This window comes from Zalophus californianus, chromosome 6 (genome assembly GCF_009762305.2).
Source record: "Zalophus californianus isolate mZalCal1 chromosome 6, mZalCal1.pri.v2, whole genome shotgun sequence".
Lineage (NCBI taxonomy): Eukaryota > Metazoa > Chordata > Mammalia > Carnivora > Otariidae > Zalophus > Zalophus californianus.
The window spans coordinates 75,843,465-75,862,630 of record NC_045600.1 but is presented as its reverse complement, the minus strand read 5'-3'; the positions used below and the strand labels follow the sequence as shown (position 1 = coordinate 75,862,630).

At 39.9% G+C, this 19,166-nt stretch overlaps 2 protein-coding genes across 2 annotated transcripts in view; both read right to left on the bottom strand.

Annotated features, from left to right (window-relative positions):
• AVEN (apoptosis and caspase activation inhibitor) overlaps nucleotides 1-19,166 on the bottom strand; it is a 173,383-nt gene that overhangs the window by 72,785 nt on the left and 81,432 nt on the right. The window lies entirely within an intron of this gene.
• Nucleotides 1,804-3,192, bottom strand: LOC113908739 (zinc phosphodiesterase ELAC protein 1). The gene has a single exon (XM_035727886.1). The coding sequence runs from the start codon at nucleotides 3,109-3,111 to the stop codon at nucleotides 2,020-2,022; it is 1,092 nt and encodes a 363-aa protein (XP_035583779.1). The 5' UTR covers nucleotides 3,112-3,192; the 3' UTR covers nucleotides 1,804-2,019.

Below are 19,166 nucleotides of genomic sequence, written 5' to 3'. Positions count from 1 at the left end.
CCTTTCATCTTAACTTCTCTTCTATGAAGCTTTTTCACAGCTTTCCTACAATTGGAAAAACAAAAGACATCCATACTGAGTATTGGAGAAGTTGCTTCCAGGCACTTCTCCTAACCATATTCAGATAGGACACAGATCTTTTTCTACCACAGAAGATAAGAAATAATCTGAGAAGGTTTATGAAGCAAATGAAATTTAACACTCGGTTCTCGTCTCTTGCACAAGCTTCTTCCAAGGCCCTAGGAGGCCTAGCAATATATTCACAAGGTCATATGGTTTTGTAGAACTTGCAAAAGATATTTTAACTGCAATCTGTTAAGAGCACTCTTTCCACTTGGACTTCACACTTTCCCTTCTATGAGGTAGCTCTGGTGGGCCTTTGGGAGATCTAGGTAAAGGGAAGTTGTGTTGGAGACATGGTTAGTTTGGGTTTGGTGGGACATATGTTCATGGTTTGCAATCACTCTGTCATGCCAGCTGTCCTGGTATAGGAAGAACTTTCAGGAATAGCCCTATTGGACCAAATCACTCCGCATCAGGACACAAATATACAGGGCTGGAGCTCTCACTGTGCGTCCTGCCAGACCTGGTGAAGACATTTGTGGGTAGTGGAGAAGAAACAAGGTCTGAAATGTTGAAAGCAGAAGCGAATCCATGCAAAACCCTTCCAACCATCAACCAAGTAAAACTCTAGCCTCAGGATTCCGTTCTCTCCAATACTTCATCAAAATGAAAGTTCTTTCTGTTCAATAATGCAGCAGTACCACTATTTTTTTTTTAAATTAAACCCCAGTTTAATAGATATCATTTCTTTACCTCCAGATTCATAAGTTACAGTTCATGGCTCATTTCTGTCAAATATTTGATATGATATTACAATCCCAACATCTTCACTTAGCTAGTTCTCTAATGTTTGTTTCAATAATTTGACTTAACCAGGGCGCCTGGGTGGCTCAGTTGGTTAAGCGACTGCCTTCAGCTCAGGTCATGATCCAGGAGTCCCTGGTTCGAGTCCCGCATCGGGCTCCCTGCTCAGCAGGGAGCCTGCTTCTCCCTCTGACCCTCCCCCGTCTCACGTGCTCTCTCTCTCTCTCATTCTGTCTCAAATAAATAAATAAATAAAAATCTTTAAAAAAAAAAAAAGAATTTGACTTAACCAGTTCAATTCATGTCACTAATTTTGATAAAGTATATTCCCATTGGGAGTATAATTTTTAACTTTGCTGTGTATTTCAATAGGCCTACAATCTGCATTTTGGGGTGAGATCATTTTTCACTGTACAGGACTGACCCCAACTTTGTAGGATCTAGCATCCCCTACTGACTAAATTCTAATAGTACTCTTATCCAGCACCCCCTCCCAGTCATTTTGACAAGAAACATCCCCATAATTTCTATGGGAATGGTATCACCCCTAGCTGAGACCCACAGGTTTAGAACCAGAAAGTTCCAAAAAGGCATTAATTGAAGGATAAACACCTACCTTGACCCTGCATTCAGTATTCCAGCAAACAAATCAAGATTTAATATGCTAGCTTCAATCCTGCATGTATAATGTCTCATTACATTTTTCTCTATTCTGTTAATAACATGAACAGATTCAACAAACTGCTAAAACACCACTTTTAGCCAGGAAGGCTGAGCCTATGTACCTGCCAGCAACAGCAATAGAACAGGCAGAAGCAAGCCAGGACTTTGTGGGGGTGCTGCCTTATATGTGAGGCAGCCGCCGCACAACAGAAAGTATACCTGAATAGTCTATCATGTTGTCAAATTTGGACTTTAAGAAGGATGCTGTTTTCTTTCTTTTTAAAATGATTTATTATCAAAAAGCTTGCTCCCTCTCACTGCTGACTCAGTCCAGCAATGCAGCTCTATCCTGTTGAGGATTATTAGGACCCAAATAATCTTAGACCAAAACCACAACCACAACCACCACCACCACCACCACAACCAACTTGACTGTTGGTTCAGGAACATGTTCACAGACATGTGAGGATGCATTCTGGAATACTGGGTTCATTTCTTGATTGGAATGCCAATCACCATAAAGTCTTCTGCTAGAGTCACTTCTTGGAGATCTAACACCGATTCAGCTTGCTTTTTTAGTTCTACGATCCCATCTGTTTCTCCTTCTCTGGCCAAGGCAACCGGCTTGTACCTCTGACTGAAGTGAGTCAGAACTAGCCTCTTTGCTTGGCACAGCTTGGCAAATGCAGCTGCCATCTGTGGTGTGCTGTGGCCATGCTCCTTTGCTTTGTCCATCTGACCATCATCTAGGGTTGCTTCATGGATCAACAGGTCTGCTTCAAAACACAGCTTCACTCCTCCGTCACCCACAACCCCAGAACAGTCACCCAAAATGCAGATTTTTCTTCCAACAATAGGCTTTTTTAAGACATCTTGGGGAGAAATTGTAACTCCATTTTCCAGAACAACAGAAATTCCATTTTTCAGCTTCCCATAGGCAGGACCTGGTGGCACACCGAGGTCTTTTAGTTTCTGTGCATTGAGTTTACCTGGGCGTTTCTTCTCCACAACTGAAAACCCAAAGGAGGGAATTCGGTGAAAGAGGCGAAATGCTTTTACAACAAACTGTTCGTCATCAACCAGAAGGTATGAGTTTTCTTCTGAGTCTAAAAGGATAGTTCTTCCTTGTCCCTCTTTGGGATGGCTGTCTGTTTTATTCACGTGCATAAATTCTTTTAGTTCTTCTGTAGGACACTGATCTGCTGTAGGCACCAGCTCGTGGACCACATAGGGGAAGACCAACTCTGTGTGAGAGAGTTCCATGGTTCTCCAGATAAAGTCTCGAAGCCCAGCAGGGCCATAGATTTCAATAGGCTGTTTGGTGACCACAGAGCCACTCTGCAGGCTGATTGTGCAGAGGAGGCCAGGAAGGCCAAAGAAATGGTCTCCATGAAGATGTGTGATGAAGATCTTGGTAATTCTCCCTGCTTTAAGCTGGCTTTTCATAAGCTGTGTCTGAGTCCCCTCCCCACAGTCAAAGAGCCAGCACTCGCCCTCACACCGAAGGACCAGAGCAGAGGCACCCCGGGTTGGGGATGGGTATGCTGCACCCGTACCCAGAAATGTCACATCCATAGACATCTTCCACCCCACTCCCCAAGGCCTGCGGCAGGAGCCGAGGGAGGCGCAGGCCCGCAGCAAGGCCCAGCCGTCCCGCAGCAGTACCACTATTAAAGAATATTCCATAAAACTCACGATAAGCCACCACCCCTACAACAAGAACAAACTGGTTACTGAGTGTTGTCAATTCAAAGATGAGCTTCTACACAAGAAAACGTGAAAGCGTGTCAGACTGATGAATCACAGACCTATACCTCTGAAACAAATAATACATGATATGTTAAAAAAAAGTAGGAAGGGGAAAATGAAGGGGGGGGAAATCGGAGGGGGAGACAAACCATGAAAGATGATGGACTCTGAGAAACAAACTGAGGGTTCTAGAGGGGAGGTGGGTGGGGGGATGGGTTAGCCTGGTGATGGGTATTAAAGAGGGCACGTATTGAATGAAGCACTGGGTGTTATACACAAACAATGAATCAAGGAACACTACATCAAAAACTAATGATGTAATGTATGGTGACTAACATAACATAATACAATAAAATTAAAAAAAAAAACGTGAAAGCTCAGAAATCTTACGGCTCCTATGATGAAAGAAACTTGAGCGACGTTCCTAAGTTTGACAACAGAAACACGGACAGCAAGGGTCAAGTGGGAGATCAAGCTGAGGAAGGCAGGGCTGTCCAGCTGGCAGGGAAGGTGGCCCTGAGAGACTCTGAGGCACGGACTACTGCAGCCAGCAAATCTAGGCTGAAGAGTGCATGTAATCAACAGTCCAGGAGTTCGAGGCCAAATGATGGGGAACAGTAAAGCAGGCAGAGCACTCTCCAAGAAGCAACCGGTTGGGGAAGAGAGAAACCTTGCTCTTGGTAGGGTTTTAGAACCATGGAGATGGCCAATGGGATATCTGACCCAGAATAATCATTCATGATCAGCATATAAATGTGCATGTTTTATCAGCCTAGCACCCTGGGTCTTACTCGTCCTTTGACACATTCTGCTTCCCACACACATTTTATTCCCTCCCAGGTCTTTACGTTGACTATTAGTCACTAAGGCACAGAAACGTTAATCCTGGTCATCCAGGGAGTCGCAAGTCACCATGCCAATGCCCTGACTTGGTATCATGAGCAATGATTTCAGGTGAGTGGCCCAAACCTCAGAGCTAGACGGTCTGTCTACTGACAGGACTGAGGCCAACCTCTGGGTCAAAGGAAAAATAGAAAAGCGCTGTGTAGGACTAGAGCTGGTGCCGGCCTTGGGAGCTACCAATGGAAAGGAGGCCGGTTTTCAAGGCTGCTAAATTTATAAATGCTTCAAGGATTCATCAGATTTTTAATTGTTAAACAAACCATGAAACTAAAGAAAGAATTCTCTACCACCATTACAAAATTAGAATGTTTCAGCAACCTAAATTTGCACACAAAATGAAAAAAAAAAAGCCATTACTGTGACTAATTACTCTTTACTACCCTTTTCAAAGATAGATCAAAACACCCTTTAACAAATGTCAATTCAATTTTACTGCTAAAGATTAGCAGCAGGTGATAAATGGGAAACACGGTGTCCCTAAATCCACAGTGAAGCCAATCAGTTTAATCTTCACATATCTAAGAAGGGAAATTTATTCAGAACAAATAGGAACATAGGGCATTAAACTACTAGGGAAGTGAATAAAAAGTATATGATAAGAGACTGATGAATACAAATATGCTCCGTTATAACTGACAGAACTGCTGCTAAAAAAACAACCGTCCATCCAGTCCCCTCCTCCCAAGTGCTGCAAATCAATCACCTGCTTGAGACCTACCAAAGGAACCCATAAATGCACCAGCATCTTGAGGAACAGATTAGAAAACTGCCCTAATAGAGCAGGAAGTCCTCAAGACAATAGAAGAAAATGAACGAATACCTTTCGTCATTTTACAAATAAGCTTCTGCTAGCTGTCTCTGTCCTTCTGCCTGTGGTTTCCTCATCTTTTCTGAATGAGCAGACCCACGTCCCAAAGTCGAGAAGATTTTATTAGGGGAATAAAGATCCGAGTCAGGATAGCATCTTGACACTCAGCCACTCGAGACAAGGAGGTACAGCAGGACATTAGTACTATTTTGGGTCCATCCAACAAAGAACCACTTTAGTAATTCTTTTTTTAAGATTTATTTATTTATTTATTTATTTATTTATTTATTTATTTATTTATTTATCAGAGAGAGAGAGAGAGAGCACGAGCAGGGGGAGCAGCAGGCAGAGGGAGAAGCAGGCTCCCCGCCCCTGCTGAGCAGGGAGCCCCATGAGGGACTCAATCCCAGGACCCTGGGATCATGACCTGAGCTGAAGGCAGATGCTTAACTGACTGAGCCACCCAGGCGCCCCCACTTTAGTAATTCTTAAAGACAGCTGATTAACTGAAAACTAATTTGAAGCCCAGTTTAATTAAGCCAAGTAAAAGTCAGGTCCTAGACATAAAGAGATTTTCTACAAAAGAATGTTAGCATGAATAAAATGTGCATAAATTGCAATCCATCAATCTTTACTCAAAGACTGTAAACAAAATATTCCCTCTTCCTTTCACATGAAACAGCCTACACATATTTTCTTGCGAACTGTAACATGCTATAGGAATAGTCACTTATGGACCCAAAATTAAGATTATCACATTAAATATGAAATTCTGAATGAAAAGTAATCTGTTATAATTTAAGAAATATTGAGGACTGATTGCATGATAATCATGAGAACCATGGTTTCATGATTTTTGAACATCCCCTTTTCTTCTCTAGGTAAATCCTGTGGGTTAGGTGCATACACCACCTACTCCTTAGGAATAAAAAGAAGTTACAACTTCCCATAGGTTGATTTTCTATCAGAATGACTACCAGTGACAGGTATGGTATAAACAATGAGTACATTATCTATAGTCTGAATCATAAACCATTATCCCTCTTCACTTAAAGAGAGGCAGCTTTTGGGGTGCCTGGGTGGCTCAGTTGTTAAGCACCTGCCTTGGGCTCAGGTCATGGTCCCGGGGTCCTGGGATTGAGCCCCGCATTGGGCTCTCTGCTCAGCAGGAAGCCTGCTTCTCCCTCTCCCACTCCCCCTGCTTGTGTTCCCTCTCTCTCTCTGTGTCTCTCTCTGCCAAATAAATAAATAAAATCTTTAAAAAAATAAATAAATAGGGGCAGCTTTCTAAAACTTTCAAAAATTTAAATATTAATTCTATATATAGGATCATCCGTGTGGGTTTATTTTGCAGTTATTTCAGTCAGCACATAACCATCAAATTAAGGGACCTTTTAAAAGGTCCCTTTTATTTATTTGCAAAAATAAACTATGCTGAATATTTTCACACTAAATTCATTAATATAAACAGTGTTACAGCCAAACTAAGTATTTCATTTCAAATATTTTCAATTTCATCTTCCTTTTCTTAATAAAGAACTTGATCGGGGCACCTGGGTGCCTCAGCTGGTTAGGCAGCCGACTCTTGGTTTCAGCTCAGGTCATGATCTCAGGGTCCTAAGATGGAGCCCTGTTTCAGGCCCTGCACTCAGTGGAGAGTCCACTTCTTTCCCTCTCCCTCTGCCCCCCCCCCATTGTGCTCTCTTTCTGTCTCTAAAGTAAATAAATCTTAAAGAGAGAGACAGTGAGCTTGATCATTGGAATTCATACAGTAAGCAGAATACAAAATCCAATTGGTTAGAAGATCCCTTTCTCACAGTTAGTATAGCTAATTTGCAACAGAGAAAATAGCTCATAGTAGACAAAATAATCCCTCTAACCAAAGAGAGTCTTCATACTCACTTGGATAAGATTGATTCTGAGATGGCACTGATCCCCAGGGAAATAAGTCACAGTGAGAAGCATTATTCAGCATCCTATAAAGTTATTTTAAACACAGTCCCAGCATGTAAAAACTAGAAAATTGCCCAGTTGGTTAAGTACATCTTACCAGGTAAAGATGCAGACCATTAAAAGTAGCATTAGGCGTTACAAACAAGCTACATCTACTGATGCAAATGAGCAGAAATCTGAGGAATAAAAACAAGTTTTGAGAACTTTTGGTCCTTTTGGTAATATACACTACTTATTAAGATATACCTGGGGCACCTGGGTGACTTAGTCCTTAGGCATCTGCCTTCGGCTCAGGTCATTATCCCAGGGTCCTGGGATCGAGCCCCGCATCGGGCTCCCTGCTTGGCGGGAAGCCTGCTTCTCCCTCTTCCACTCCCCCTGCTTGTGTTCCCTCTCTCGCCGTGTCTCTGTCAAATAAATAAAATCTTAAAAAAAAAAAAAAGACATACCCAATTTGGCAAGCTTTTAACTGTATTTCCAAATCAACAAAATAGTTTGGAGTCTCCATTTCTACCAGTGGATACACATGTTGAGAAGTCCTACAGTAATCTTGTCAGTTACATGTGTGGGCACAGAAGACATAGTTCCCCAACAACTTGATACACATTGACATTACAATGTATACATTTCTAGAAGATTTCTTCTGTAAGGATGGTAAACTGTAAAAGGAATAATATACAATTATGAAGACAAATGATAGTCTCCTTAATTCAGAATTATTTTTAAAATGCAGCTCTTGACACATCAGCGGTGTGTTAAATCAATTTAATGGGTATCAGTGTTTTCAAATGAAATAAATAAAATCTATCAAAGACACTGCGTATAGTGAATAAAAGGTTTATCTCATGAATGTTTTATTTCTGGTGTGTGTGGGGAAGGGTAGCTAAATAAACTATTTTTTACTTGGATCCTGTTCAAAAAGTTTGAAAGCCACTGCCTCAAAAATTGCCTTTACAAGACAGAACATGGGAATCAGTGCTTGAGACGAAGGAAAATGTGGAAGAATCATGTTCCTTCTCATAGCCTGGCAGCTCCAGAATCACAAAGGTTATTCTAAGCAAGTCCCAACCTATTATTCTGACATCCAATTTTAACGTGTGGGTTTTTTCCTCATAGCACCAAGCAATTTTCTGACACCAGCTGGGTGTCCTACAGTTCAACTCACCTCTGACACTGTCTACCCAGAGATGGCGTCAGATTCCATAGGTTAAGGGCTCAGTCCCACAAGACTATGTCCCACTTCAGATGTCAATCACAAGTCCAGCTTGTCACCTGTGCTTCTGGCTGACTGGCTATAAATTTGAGGTCCCAGGATGCCCTCTCACTCCCACCACTCAGGTTAGATTAATTTGCTAGAACAGCTCACAGAACTCAGTAAACCATTTTTCTCTCTGGATCACTGGTTTATTGCAAAGCACATAACACAGGAATAGCAAGATAAAAGAGATGCGTAGGGCAAGGTATAGAAAGGGCACAGAACTTTTGTGCTCTGTGAACATGCCTCTCTCCCCAAATCTCCACATATTCACCAACCAGGAAGCTCTCCAAACCCTGTCCTTTTGAGTTTTTATGAAGGCTTCACTATATAGGCATGATTGATTAAATCAATGGCCATTGGCAATCAATTCAACCTCCAGGCCTTCTCCCCTCCCCAGAGGTCAGTCCCAACCCTCTCATCACATAGTTGGTTCTCCTGGCAACCAGCCCCTATCCTGAAATGTGGTCCAAAAGTCTCTTATTAACATAATAAAAGATACTTTTACAGTTCTTCGCACTTAGGAAATTTTAAGGCTTTTAGGAGCTCTATACTAGAAATGGGGACAAAGATCAAATACATACATACAACCACCGTGTCTCTGGAGAGGAGTGGAACGTATTCCCAAGACAGCCCTTGTCTCTCTCTGTTCTACGCACTCCTGGAGTATAATGGTCTTTCAGAGGCAGCAACAAGGTTGGAAAGCTCTGAGAGAACATGGTTCGACCCGAGTGATCTGTCCAGCTTTGTGTGGAGATGCAGAGAAACCTTAGGCCATCATATGAGAACTGTATAGTGGCCAATAACAAAGCCTTCCATACATCAATAATCATAGCAAGATGGAGAGCTACAATAGAGGAAGCCAGTTATTACTGTGACACAAAAGAACATGCTGTCCATATCTCTATCAAATGGCTGTAAACCTGGCAAGTCTAAAATGTACAATAAAAAAAATCAATCTTTCTTCTCAACTGTAAGGTTCAATCTGTTAAAATGACTGTTTTCCCCCCACAGATTCACCTCATTCTCCAGTTATTAACACTGATGAGATATTGCCTACAATCTAGTCACTTTCTAGCATGATTACGTCCTACATGGACGCTGGCTGTAATGAAGATCTCCACAAGAAACTGTCCTTTTTTAAAAGCTAAAAAAAATCAAAAGGAAGTTCACTACAACTAAATTATGTAGTCAAAACACTGTATCTTTTAGAGTTAAGGCATCTAAGAAAGGGGAAATCTTTATTCTTGGGGAATCAAATAGCTCCGTCTCCAAAATAACCTCAAAGATCCAAACTTGCTAAGATACTTAAGGAGGTGATTTCTCTTTTCTTAAAAAAAAAAATTGTAGAATACAGTAAGTGTACAATCCTATTAGATGTACATAGCCAACATACTTTTATGGCCACACAGAACTTTAAATCTAACTCTTAACTTTAAATTCCCTCACAATGCCAGAAGATTCTAGAAGTATTCAAAAGAGAAAGCAGGGAAGTCTCATTCAAAATGGTATTTGATTTAAAAAAAAAAAAAGGCAAACACCAAGTCAGCTAATAAGCAATTTCCACTTTCAATGAAGACTTGGATCACAAGTTATTAAGACAGATCAACCAGCTTAGATCCCAGTTATCAAACATGTTTATACTTAAAAATCAGTCTCAGCAAAAAGAGAGGACAAACCCATAATAATAAAAGATGGGTTTAAGAAAAGGAATTTTCATTACTAAAGAAATCCCTCTTTTGTCATGGCTGAGGCTCAGTCTATTAGCCAAAAACACCTAGTGACATTAAAATAACATGATTAAAAAGATCTTCAGGAGCTATATTTCAAGCAGTTCTTTTAGAAACCCAAAGGAATGGAAAAGAACTTGCAAAGGGCATGGGGGGGGCGGTGGTGTCAGTATCTCCAGGTTCGTTTGGTTTTGTTTTTTGGATTGATCGATCCCAAAATAACCTTGGACTGCCATTCAGAGCAATACCAAGTGTCAGCTGGTTCCCTTCACTGCAACCTCTGTTAAGTAGACTCTCAGCGGCATATTAACATCCACACTAACGAGGAAGACCAACTGGTAAATTATGGATATATTTAACTCTTTGCATTGTGAAATCAATACACTAGAGAAATGATCTGAATATGATGTATTTACCTAGCATCTTGGTTACACAGCTCAGAAAGGAAGTAACTCCGTGAAAAGGACATGGGCTGTGGTATCAGAAAGATGAGGTTCCAAACTCCAGCTCTACCATTTTCTGATTATGGAACTCTGGACATTACTCACCTAAACCCTAAACCTGAGTTTCCTTAGCTGTAAAGGGTAAATGGGAATATCTACTTAATAGGGCTAGGTAAGAATTAAATAAAATCACATATGTAAAGCAGAGAGTACAGTGCCTGGCCCATTATAGGTCTCAAATATTATTTACTTCAGAAATAATCATGCCTATCTCAAATCCCAGAAAGTATTTCTGATTTTCAACTCATTCACCTGCAAAGAGAAGGAACTGAAACAAAGTTCACTACAGCCACTTTCAGAAGTGATGTAACCCACTGAAGTGCTATGATTCCATGGTAATGACATACAGACATGATTACTGGCTTCTGATGGCTACATTTTCTCTTATTTTGAACCACAAATTTACAAACTGAAAGTTCTGAAACACTTACGTGAAGAAAGCACTTTGTCATAAGTTGCCATAAAATAATTTTCGAGAGGGGTGCCTGGGTGGCTCGGTCAGTTTAGCATCCAACTCTTGATTTCGGCTCAGGTCCTGATCTCAGGGTCATGAGATCGAGCCCCACATAGGGATCCACGCTCAGCGCTGACTCTACTTAATATTCTCCCCCTTCTCTCTCTGCCCCCACCCACTCTCATGCTCTTTCTCTAAAAATCGAATAATAATTAAAATAATTTTCAAGACACTGAAAGTCTGAGGTATAGTCTGAGTCCTTTCCTAGGAATTTATCACACAAAAATGCTCACACAAGTAGGTGAGGATGTATGTACATATGTTCACAGGCGATTACTGTGATAGTCAAAAACTGGAAATAACCTCCATCATAGGTGAATGTCTGAATTATGGTATAATTCATATAAGGGCATTCTAAGCAGTCTTACTATAAGATCTAGGAAGATTTTGATTAAATATTGCTACATTAGAAAAGCTACAATATATATATAGCAGAATCCATCTTGGGGATTTTTTTAAGGTTGTTTATGTGCATATATAAATAATTGGTCCACTTTCTGTCTGCTGAGAAAAAAGATAGGAACGATATATTCAAATCAGTTTGGTGGTTACCAAGCAGGAAGCAGAGATAGAGGAATGCCTTCCTTACTTCATAAAATATGAACAGAAGAAAAGTTTTTAAATAGAGGGAATATGACTAATGACTGATTTTTACTTCCTTTAATGTGTTTGAGTATTTCCCAAATTTTCTATAAGGTACCATAAATGTTTAAGACTAAGAGACTCCTTTATTATTTCACTTTTTAAAAAAGCTACTCTCAGTGAATCACGTTTTCACATATTTAGTTTTGTATTACTACAGGCTGGAAATGTGTTAAAGAGTAACTATTTAATTCCCTGAAAACAGAATCATAAATGAGGCACTTGCACAATTTTAAAAAAGTGGGAATATACTTTCTTAAATGACTAAGTTATCAGAAATCTACAGCAAACATTATATATAACGGAGAAACTTTAGAATCATTCCCACTAAAGTAACAAATAAGGATGCCCTCTATCCCTGCCTCTATTCAACATCATGCAAAAGCCAATGTGATAAGAACAAGAAGTCAATGGTTCAAGAAGTAAGATAGCAAGAAACAAGACGGAACTTGTATATGGACAGCCTGGCTGACTACATGGGAAATGCAAAAGTATCTGCAAACTATAAGAATTAATGAGAGTTCACTGAGTTTCCTGAATTCAGTGGGTTCCACTGATGACTAGAAAATATAATTGACAAAAAATCTTATGTACCATATCAACAAAACTATAAATCACCTAAGAATGAACACATTAAGGTATGTCAAAGCCTCTTATGGAAAAAAAGTTGTAACATCTTATTCAAGAATATAAAAAAACTAAATAAATGGAGTAATGTGCCATCATCATGGACAGGAAAACTTAATATCATAAAGAAGTCAGTTGTCCCCACATCATTTGTAAATTTAATGCAAATCCAAACGAAATCCTTAAGTTCCGAGTTATTTTTTACTGTGTGTGTATTGTTTAACAAACTATTCCTAAAATTCACATGGTAGAGAAACAGCTAACAACAGCCAAGACAGTTTTAAAGAATAACAAATTGGAAGTCTTGCTTTCTCACATATTAAGACTTTCTATATAACTACATAACTATATTATATAACTATAATAATTAAGAGTGGGGTATTAGTGCAATTAAAGATAACGCAGTAATAAAAAAAAATTAGGACTTCAGAAACAGACCCTTATATCATTACTAAATCCATGGGAAAAGGATAACTAATTCAATTAATGATGCTGGGGCAACTGGTTAGCCATATAGGAAAGAAAGTAAAATAAAATCCCGCTATGGACTGAGTTGTATCCTTCTAAAATTCCTACGTTGAAGCCCTAACCCTCAATATGATAGTGTGTGGAGATGGGGTCTTTGGGAGGTCATAAGATTTAGATGAAGTCATAGGGTCTCCATGATGGGATTAGTACCCCCATAAGAAGAGACACCAGAGAACTGGCACAAGTTCTCCACCCCTCCCCCATGTGAAGACACAGAGAGAAGGTGACTGCCTGCAATCCAAGGAAACAGTGCTTACCCAAAGCCTACGACGCCGGCTAGCACCTTGATCTTGGACTTCTAGACTCCAGAACTGTGAGAAATTAAGTTTGTTGTTTAAACCACCCAGTCTGATATTCTGTTATGGTAGCCCAAACTGACTAATGCATGTGTCTACTTTATTAAAATATAAAAAAAATTAAAAAATCAAGTGAATTAAATAAATATGAAAATTGAGAAATTTAAAGAAAAGAAAGTAAACATATTCATAAGATCTTGGGAGAAAAGAAGGATTTCTTAAAGCAATATACCAGAAACAACAAAGGAAAGGCTGGTGATTTGGTTACTATAAAATTTACAAGTTGTATTCCACAAAAGACACCATGACTCAAGTAAAATACAAGCCATTTCTCTTTCGGCCACATGAGGATCCAGTGAGGAGTCAGGGGTCTGCGGCCTCGGAGAGAGCCCTCAACAGAGCAGACCGTGCACCGGCCGGCCTCCAGAACTGGGAGAAATCAAGTGCTATTGCTCTAAGCCGCCCACCTGCTTTGTTATAGCAGCCTGACCGGACTAAGACAGATGAGGATGGACTTTTTTATTTTTTTCTTTTATCGTTTGTTCATTTTGAGTCCCTTCCATAAAACAATTCAGGATCTCGAAGATTTTCTCTGGTTTTTACCCAGAAGTGTTATAGTTGTAGCTCTTACTTTCAAGTCTATGATCCATTTTGCTTGATTTTATTAAATTGCGCAAGGTAAAAAAAAATGTTTTTTAAATAGGTCATTTTAAGGTAGAAGATATTTTCACACATGCAACCAACAAAAAATTAACATCTAGCTCTGGGGGTGCCTGGCTGGCTCAGTCAATGGGCATACAACTCTTGATCTCAAGGCTGTGAGTTCAAGCCCCACATTGGGCATAGAGCTTATTTAAAAAAAAAAAAAATTAACATCTAGTTCTAGAACTCTACAACTCCTACAAATCAAAAGTGCTTGCAAGATATTTATACAGAACCTCTTTGCAGCACTTTATCAGTCAACGTGCCATACTGTTCAGTCTTTTACAACTGAGAATGTGTAAATTACATAATCAGAGTAAGTGATAAAATTATAACTTAAAACAAGCCCTGATGTCTAAGCACAAACATCACATTGCCCGCCAAACCCACAGCACCAGATATGGCTACTGCTTGTGACCTCACCATCACTGGCCAGTCACTAAACCCTCGAACGTCCCCAGCAGTCTTCCACTCTTTTCTCTTCTTCTCTAAAGTATCACAGGATTTATAGTGTGGTCACCAGAATTTGGTCCAATTCTAATAATCAATTACAATTCATGTATTGCCAGAGTTTAAAATGCCATCATTTTCGGGGGTATGATCACAGGCTAGAAATCAGTATCAGTGACAACTATGGAGTAACATGTACAACTGAAGAAACTATGCTAAAGACAAAATCCCCTAGAGAGGTAAACTCCAAAGCTACCATACAGAGAGAGAAAGGGACAGAGATTACTGCCACACTGGAAAGGTACAAACTGCATTGGAAAAAATTTTAAACTAGGAATCAGGGAACCTGAATTCCAATCTAAACCCTGCCATAAACTAGCTGTTCACTGAATAACACAATATCCCTATTCTTTAGCTTTCTCATCCTTAAAAGTAGGATGAAATGATTGTTAAAAGTTCTGGAAGCTCTAGGGCACCTGGGTGGCTCAGTGGGTTAAGTGTCTGCCTTCGGCTCAGGTCATGATCCCAGGGTCCTGGGATCGAGTCCCACATCAGACTCCCTGCTCAATGGGGAGCCTGCTTCTCCCTCTCCTCCCTCTGCCTGCCGCTCCCCCTGCTTGTGCTCTCTCTAGCTCTGTCAAATAAGTAAAAAAAAAAATTTTTTTAAGTTCTGGAAGCTCTAAAATTCAATGTATAAACCCTTTTCTATAGATGGAGAAAATGTGGTACAGTGAACTGGAAATAATTTGGACTAAACAGGTAATACATATCAGCACCTCAGTTTCCTTTTAACAAGCTCAAAAAAACATTAAGGCACTTATGACCTCTTCAAAATCAAATAATACCGACTATTTCAACAAAACAACTTTGTCTTATTTTTCCTCTTATCAATCAACCTTTCAGTTCCTCCCTATGTTCTGACTTGCAAATACAATGCTGCAAGTCAGTGATTGGTAGAACAGCTCATCCCCAGTGCTCAGTGTCCCAAGGTAAACTTCAGTCTGGAAGGGACGCACCTGGAGTGGTGAGGGAGGAAGGCAACACCCACCCAGCCAGATCAGCCAATCAACCCTGGCGATCAGTGCGGTGACAGATGTCACAGCCAGATGGTCCTTACATCCTTTCTACAATTTATTCTACAGAATATTAGCCCTGCAAGATGCTCTAAGAAAAAAGAATACCACAAATGTTTCAGAAATGCTGCCTGTTGTACCTCATTCCTGAGTAATTCACAATGAACATGCAAATAAATTTTTTTGTGTGATTTTAGGAAGTCTTTTTATTACGTTCAGTTAGCCAACATATAGCACATCATTAGTTTCTGATGTAATGTTTAACAATTCATTAGTTGTGTATATAAATATTAAAGGCTCTGAGAAGCCCTAAAGCAATCTGATTTATATCGTTTATTCTAGGGTTTCTCAACGCAGGTAACTACAAAACTATTTCTTCACAGAATATCTACTAACACTGTATAAAACTCATGCTCCAAGGAAGCCACTTTGGAATGTTCTTGCTTAAACATAATATTTAATTCACACACTACTAAACTGAAACCGAGTTATGTTGTTTGCTTTGTTTTTTGCCTCTGACATTCTATATCACTCAGAGAATCATTTACTAAGTTCTAAATGCTAAATTAATTTTCCAACATCCAACTGTTCAAAATTAAACAAACAGTAAGCCTCTCCCTCTGACACAGGCACCTGAAACCTACCAATCAAAGAAAATGATCAAGTGAGACAGAAATCATCACCAGCTCTCTGGTCCAAGTACATAAATCACTATTACCCTGTCAGAATGTATCTTACATCCACTCCTGTCCAGTTGTTTTAGTTTTAGTTTTAGTCACTGCACAGTTTACATTAAAAAAAAAACAACTTTCAAACGAAAGGTAACTAAAGTATAGCCAAAGTGAGAATAATTTAAATCACCAGAAGGGAGATTTAAAAACTGAAAATGGACAAGTCTTAAGTCATTCCGTACAAAAGAAGAAAATCCAAACCCATTAAAAAATATAACAAGATAAAACTTTCCTTGGCATTCTTATTGAAAATATAAATCATCGTTTGAATTAAGATTGACTTAGATTCACACAAGATGGGGCAATACTTGCAAAAAGTAGACAACTTTGTTAGCCATCTATACACTTCAGTTTTTCAACATTTGCCCTCTTGACAATAAGTGTTCTTCCTTCTAGCCGTGTCAAAAGAGAACAAAGAAACAGCCTACCCTAAATCACCATCATCAAAAACACTTGGTCCTAGGAGACTAGCTAACAAAATGGTGTTTTTATCAAGTAGTCTTCCAAATCCATTCTAGGAATTTTGAGACACAAATCATTATGGCATTTGAAGACTTACTGTCAGATCTTGAGAAAAATCACAATAAAAATACTGAACCTGTCTTCACGAAATAAACTCAGTTACATCCACTTACAGCTATCACTAGATACAGGAGGGCACTCTTTATTAGCTCCCAAAATCAAGTTCCATGATTATTTAATTATGAGATCACATTTTTTTAAAGATTTTATTTATTTATTTGACAGAGAGAGACACAGCGAGAGAGGGAACACAAGCAGGGGGAGCGGGAGAGGGAGAAGCAGGCCCCCCGCCAGGCAGGGAGCCTGATGGCGGGACTCGATCCCAAGACCCTGGGATCATGACCTGAGCCGAAGGCAGACACTTAACGACTGAGCCACCCAGGCGCCCGAGATCACATTTTTCATTACATTAATGCATATTCTTCTTGCTGTCAGATTCACATTTACCATCCTCCTTCAAGCTCCCTTTCAAAATGTATCACTTTCAGGAAGTCTTCACTCCCTTACTAAATGCCTATGGTACTAAGTGTTTCAAGATCAAGTTGTAGGGGGGCCTGGGTGGTTCAGACCCTTAAGCATCTGCCTTCAGCTCCAGTTCCCCTCCCCCCACCCCCACATTGGGCTCCCTGCTCAGCGGGAAGCCTGTTTCTCCCTTCCCCCCACCCCACCCACTTGTACTTTCTCTCTCTCTCTCTCTCTCTCAAATAAATAAAGTTCTACACTTTGTAACATGCTGCTTTGGGAAGATGGTTATCTTCACGTATGTGCATGAATTCTTCTCAACTGCATCATCCTGAAGACTACTTTTATAGTTCAGGGCTTCTCAAATGCTTCCACCAAAGGATTCTCTTTGTCAGAGGATCTACCACAAAATCAAAATTTACTTGAAGTCTTCTGTTTTCCCTTTAAAATTCACTCAAGATGTAAGATTCAGCACTGTAGTACATTTGTTTTAACATAAAAATATTTAGTGTTGGCGAGGATGTGGAGAAATTGGAACCCCTGTGCTCTGTTGGTGGGATTGTAAAATGTTTTGACTGCTATGGAAAATGGTATAGAGGTTCCCCAAAAAATTAAAAATAGAACTACCATCTGATCCAGCAATCCCACTGCTGGGTGTATATCCAAAAGAACTGAAAGCAGAATCTTGAATAAATATTTGCATGCCCATGTTCATGAGAAATGAATGGATATATAAAATATGATGTATACACACAATGGAATATTAGTCCCTCTTAAAAAGGAAGGAAATCTGTCACATGTTGTGTGGATGAACCGTGAGGACGTTAAGTGAAATAAGCCAGCCACCAAAAGACAAATACTGTACGATCCTTCTTATATGAGTATCAAGGTAGTCAGGTTCATAGAAACAGAAGGAAGAATTGTGGTTACCAGGGGCTGGAGAAAGGGGGAAAAGGAAAGTATTTTTTTAATGAGTATAAAGTTTCAGATGGGCAAGACAAAAAAGTTCTAGAGATCTGTTTCATCACAATATAAATACATTTAACACTACTCAACTACACACTTGAAAATGTTAAGATGGTAACTTCCATGTTGTGTGTTTTTACCATAATTTTTTAAAAAATGTTTTTAATCACTTGATTTGTCCCAAATCTGCAAGTAAAAATTGGTGTTACCATATTTACTCAACACACACAGGCATGTACTGAATGAAGTTGCCTCAAAGTCCCATGCAGCTCTGAACGTGGCTCCCAGAACCAAACCTTCTACTTCTCTCACATCCTCTGCTCATTTCAACAGTTGTCAAGCAAACTGAACTGTGGTGACTTCAAGGGAATATCAAGATTAATTAAGCCATGATCCCTGCCCCCATGCAGATCAGAGAAACTGCCTGCACTTAGTTCAGTGCTGGGAACCTATCATCTATGCAGTGAAATGACCGCTTCTGCAATTCTCCTCAATTACCTGCTAAACTGTAGAGAAAGAGTGGGGATTTTTCTAGACCGCAGTTTCTCTGGACAGAGTTCCTGTAAGAGTAAGCACAGAGAACAATACTCACATGAGGGACAGAAGTCAATGTAAATTTAAAAACATTCAATTAGCCAAAGGTCCTTTTGTTAAAAGAGAAAAAACTTGAAGTAAAAATGGTAGAAATACCCTTCCACTAAAGCAAATATATAGATAATGCTTAAGGTGCTTATTAGCATAGCAGGAATGGACTCTCCATAGCAACAGGAGTGAGCCAAAGCTGTCCAGTGAAATAAAAATATGCAACCCAGTAAGATAGAAAATCCATGGCTGAGGTAACTATAAAGAAATTTATTAGTACAAATTTTAACATTTTATCCACGAGACCAGTTGAGTTCCGTTTTGGGTAATGTCTCGGAATGAGAGCACACGGAGTTGCCCCCTCAACAGTAATAATTCGTATTTTTTTTTTAGCATCTCTCTGTTTATTCGCTCACAATAATACACAGCCCCTGGATGGGGAGGGAGCAAGAGGGGCTATGATGGGGTGGGGTGGGAGGGGAGGAGGCGCCCACTTCCCTGGTCCCTCTCCCCTCTGTGCTTAAGGGGGAAAGGGAGGGAGGGGGCTCCCTCCTACCCCCCAGAATGTAAACAGCAGCAGATGAACAAAAATAAAAATACAAAAGGCCGGAGTAAGGTTCCAGGCATCCCCCCACCCCTG

Coding starts and splice junctions, on each gene's coding strand:
- LOC113908739 (XM_035727886.1), bottom strand. CDS start 3,111: ATGTCTATGGATGTGACATTTCTGGGTACGGGTGCAGCATACCCATCC.